Genomic DNA, 4906 nt, shown 5'->3' on the forward strand with positions numbered 1-4906 from the left:
AAGAGATGAACTAGGGTTTGAGATGGGATGGTGTTGTTGAAGATGTTGATGGAGATTGCCCTCCCCAAGATGGGAGAGTTGTTGGTGATGATTTCCCCTCCGGAAGGGAAGTTCCCCGGCGGAATCGCTCCGTCGGAGGGCAAAAGTGCTCCTGCCCAAGTTCCGCCTCGAGACGGTGGCGCTCCATCCCAAAAGTCCTCTCCTTACTTTTTTCTAGGTAAAAATGACTTATATACCAGAAGATGGGCACCAGAGGTGGGCTTGGGTGAGCACAACCCATCAGGGCGCGCCTGGGTGAGCACAATCCATCAGGGCGTGCCTGGGCTCCCTGGCGCACACAGGTGGGTTGTGCCCACCTGGTGGGCCCCCTCTGGTACTTATTTGCTCCAATATTCATCAAATATTCCATAAAAATTCTCCGTGAAGTTTCAACTTGTTTGAAGTTGTGTAGAATAGGTAGCATGACGTAGCTTTTTCAGGTCCAGATTTCCAGTTGCCTGAATTCTCCCTCTTTGTGTGTACCTTACAAATTATGAGAGAAAAGGCATTAGAATTACTCCTAAAAGCATTATTATGCATAAAAACATTATAAATAGCACTAAGAAAACATGATGTAAAATGGACGTATCATGCTGCTACTGATATGTGATGTTGCTGCTGAACAAGTGTTGTTGTGTATGTGCTACTGCTGCTGCTGTATAAGTCATGCTAATGTATCATTGTTGGTTTTGGGTAAGTGCATCTACTTTATATCAGTATTCTTCATATATAATCATTCTATATATATATATATATATATATATATATATCAGTATTCTTCATATATAATCATTCTATATATATATATATATATATATATATATATATATATATATATATATATTGCAAATACTTTAGTTTCAAACATTACATCAGAGTTCAATTTTCATCATATGACAGACATTACATCATAGTTCAATTTTCATCATATGACAGCTGATCAATTCCAATGTAGAGAATGACCATCCAAACAAGCTTCAGAATTGAGCCTATCATTAGAATTCCAACTAGCAATTCTGTTCGCATCCAAACAGCAGAATTTGGGTTCAATGTCAATGTCAAAGTCAACGAGATTTGATATTGGGGCCAATTCAATTCCATGGCCCTGAATATCAACATCCAAACAAAGTGTTAGTCAATGTGTTACTAATCAATTTATATAAGTATTAAGAAATGCCTTTCTTTGGAATAGAAAAGGAATGCATACTAAACTAGATAATACGTCACATGTTGATGCCAGAATCTTGCTAAAAGAAATGCATGAACCGGTGCTCAAAACAATTAAAACTAACACAAAACAAAATATAAGAGTATTCTCAATTTTTACTTAGAAAGTAGAACATATGACACATGTAACAAAATGACGTATAAGAAAATAAAATATTTTTTATTGAAGTTAACGAAATGATATCTTTTAACAAAAAATGTGAAGAATGAACTTCATTGGTATGCTCCAAGCAACCAACACATATATCATCCATGACAACACAATTGATCAAAAAAACTTAGGAGTGTCATGCATGATTTATTGATGTGTCATTGTTGCATGGATAGATTAAACCAATATATATATATATATATATATATATATATATATATATATATATATATATATATATATATATATATATATATATATATATATATATATATATATATATATATATATAGCATACGACTAATATGTGTGACTTGCTGATATGGCAAGACTAAATGAATAGGACAATTAGATAATGCTTGCCAGGGGAACCATGTTAAAAAATGCATAAATAGGTATTTAAAACAACTAAAACTTATGAAAAGTAAATGTGAGAGCATTCTCCTTTTATGTTTTAGAAACAATAAAACCTATGAAGTATGTGATGAAATAATGGGTGTGAAGAGAAAAAAATGGATTGAACTTAACACAATGCAATCATTAACAAAAATGTGCAACATGAGCTTTATATTTCTGCTCCAAGCGTCCAACACATATACCGTTCATGACCATACAAAAATCATCATAAATTTTTAACTTGCCAATGTCGTGCATGAATTGAGTCTCCTGGTAAAATACATGCATGACTTGATGAGGTGGCATGGTTTACATGGATATATTAATGCAAATTGTAAGTTATGAGTACATGCATGACTTGAGGATGTCAAAAAAATCGATTCAACGGCTATCGATAATTGAGATGATGTGGAAGCACACATGTGGAGGGAAATCTAGTAAGTATATCAAAAGCAAATTGTGTATTACACTCGATTGATTTTTATTATGATTTGCTAATTCTCATCTACTCCCTTCGTTTTTAAATATAAGTTATTTAGAGAATTCAATATGGACTATATACGGATGTATATAGACATACTTTGGAGCGTAGATTCACTCATTTTGCTCCGTATATAGTCTATATTGGGATCTCTACAAAAACTTATATTTATGAACGGAGGGAGTGGATAAGAAATAACAAAGTCCCATCTAACTCCCACACATCATTTGAGTAAACAAACAAAATGAAAATAATAATAAACCAGCACGAATCTTCATGAAAATGTTAGATGTGACTTGGTTAAGTCTTCATCTAGATGAGCACTAGACACACCTCGTGCTTGCATGATGAGTTGATCCCTAATCGTGCGGGTATATGCTTAACACAAAGGAGACAAATTGAGAAACCCAAAGTTTCTTTCCAAAGCTCCTGTGAACGAGCCGATTAGAAATGTCGCACAAAAGGTTCAGGACATAACGCACACACACCACGCAAACCACCCAAACTTGTTTTACATGTAGTACACGTAAACATGTACCAGCCGTTTACAAATGGTGAAAGAAACCCAACCAATCAAACAGACATGTACACAGACCCATCGAGAAGAGGGGCTACCGAGCTACTACTGGTAGCGCGTGGCGATGCGCAGCATGACGGTGGCCGCGACGGTGACCCCGTAGAAGACGATGAAGAGGCCGGTGACGTTGATGAGCCTGGCCTCGGTGCCGGGCGTGGCGCTGGCGCTCTTCTGGACGAGCCCCGTCTGCGCGGCGCACACGGCCAGGAGGAAGATGACGAGCCCTCCCGCGACGTGCACGGGGGCCGCGGCGGCGCGCGTGTGCTCGTGCGTGCCGGGCATCCAGAAGACGGCGAAGCCGATGAGCCACTGCAGCGCGAAGAGGGAGATGGCGCCGATGCCGATCCAGGAGTGGAGGCTGAGCAGGTCCGGCACCACGGCCACGTTGTGGAACTTGAAGGCCGCGTAGATGCCGAAGACGCCGAGGATGAAGGCCACCAGGTGCACCAGCATGTGCACCATCTTCTGCGCCCGGTGGTTCATCGGGATCGTCGTGTACACCAGTATGGCTGCACATACGGATATGTACATGTTAATTTTGCATACGGATATGTACCAACCATATGCCAATTGCAAGATGGATGATGAGCTTGGCAGGAAAACGTAGCGATCCACGGCGGTCATTATCGGCATCCATCATCCGAGGTGACCTTTGGCATGGACGCCCACCCAGCACACCGATTGGCACTTCAGAACGAGCCTGGTCCAGTGCTTTTACGGCCACCAAACACCTACAAAGCCCTGCTACGTGTACCGATCCGGTCTAAAATGTAGTGTGGTGACGCACTGACACCTTGTCTTCTTTTGCAATGGAATTTCGGCCCATGTCAACAACAACTGTGCTTTTGGCAATCATTAATGATTCTGTTGCGACGTTTTGCAAATTGCATACTACTCATGTATCTATCTATCTCCCCTAAACCTTGGTTAAGATTCCCACAAAAAGGTAAAGCTTGGTTAAGGACTTAAGGTCACTGTGTTTGGGAGTTTTTTTTTTTTGCGCATACACTGTGTTTGGGAGTTGGTAAGACGACATTGACAACTCAGGTTAGTGTGCATTGGACGTACCTTCGCCGATGAGAAGAATGAACCCCCATGTCATCACAAAGGGATGGACCTGCATTACAGAAAGCAGAGATCAATACTACTAGTGCCAGATTTGTTTCTGTAATAAGTAAATAAATAAGGTAACAATGCAGTCGACGATCACACATGCAAGATGAAAGAAGCAGAGGGATCAAGAACACCGGTGGCGGTACGTACGTTGAAGATCTGCTCAGGGTCGTCGGACTGTATGTTGATGCCGCCGCGGAAGCGGAGGAGCCAGACGAGCATGAGCACGGCGGTGGTGAGGAAGAGCAGGTGCGCGAACATGGCCACGCGCGACGCCACCACGGAGTGCCGGTGGTGGCCGCCGATGATCCCGCCGATCGCCATTCCCGCGCCTAGCTAGCTACTTTCCACCCTAGCTTGGCTCTGATCGCCGGCGAGACAGGGTAGAATGGATGACGGGGATCAGTAAGCTGGCCTTGTTCTTCTGCATGGGCGCGGCGCGGGGCTGGGTTTTAACGTGGCCACCGAGAATCCGAGGTTACACCGGGGCGGAGGCTTGGGTTTGGTATATCGGCGAGCTGGGCGTGCGTGTTGAAAGTAAGGCATCTCCGGCTGTGTATATGCGATGGTGATGGTGATGGCTTTGCAATGCAGGGAAGCAAGTAATCCCGAAGAGTGGTGACAGCATGTCGAATTGTCGATCGAAGACGACATATATCGCCCGCACTCGGCCGTAAGCATCTAAACGGGCCCTAAGCTAGCGCGCGAGGCGCCCCTATGTCTCGCTTCATGCGAAACAGAGGGAACCGTCGCTTTATTGTTTGGTTTTTCTTTCATTTGTCTATTTTTGTTTTTTTGCTTTCAATTTTTACTTTGTTCATAATTCCAAATATTCTAAATAAATAAATAAATTACCAAAATAACTCAACATAGAACATGTGAAAATTTAATCAAGCTTTTGAAAAAATTTAATCAAGTATTT

At 42.0% G+C, this 4906-nt stretch overlaps 1 protein-coding gene across 1 annotated transcript; it reads right to left on the reverse strand.

Annotated features, from left to right (window-relative positions):
- Positions 1-2692: 2692 nt before the first annotated feature.
- Positions 2693-4495, reverse strand: LOC123094367 (probable ascorbate-specific transmembrane electron transporter 2). The gene is made up of 3 exons (XM_044516384.1): positions 4135-4495; positions 3940-3988; positions 2693-3380 (listed from the first exon to the last, which is right to left on the reverse strand). Exons 1-3 carry the CDS (start codon positions 4306-4308, stop codon positions 2917-2919), a joined length of 687 nt encoding a protein of 228 aa, XP_044372319.1. The 5' UTR covers positions 4309-4495; the 3' UTR covers positions 2693-2916.
- Between the last annotated feature and the right edge of the window lie 411 nt (positions 4496-4906).

This window comes from Triticum aestivum, chromosome 4B, assembly GCF_018294505.1.
Source record: "Triticum aestivum cultivar Chinese Spring chromosome 4B, IWGSC CS RefSeq v2.1, whole genome shotgun sequence".
In the NCBI taxonomy this organism is placed as follows: domain Eukaryota; kingdom Viridiplantae; phylum Streptophyta; class Magnoliopsida; order Poales; family Poaceae; genus Triticum; species Triticum aestivum.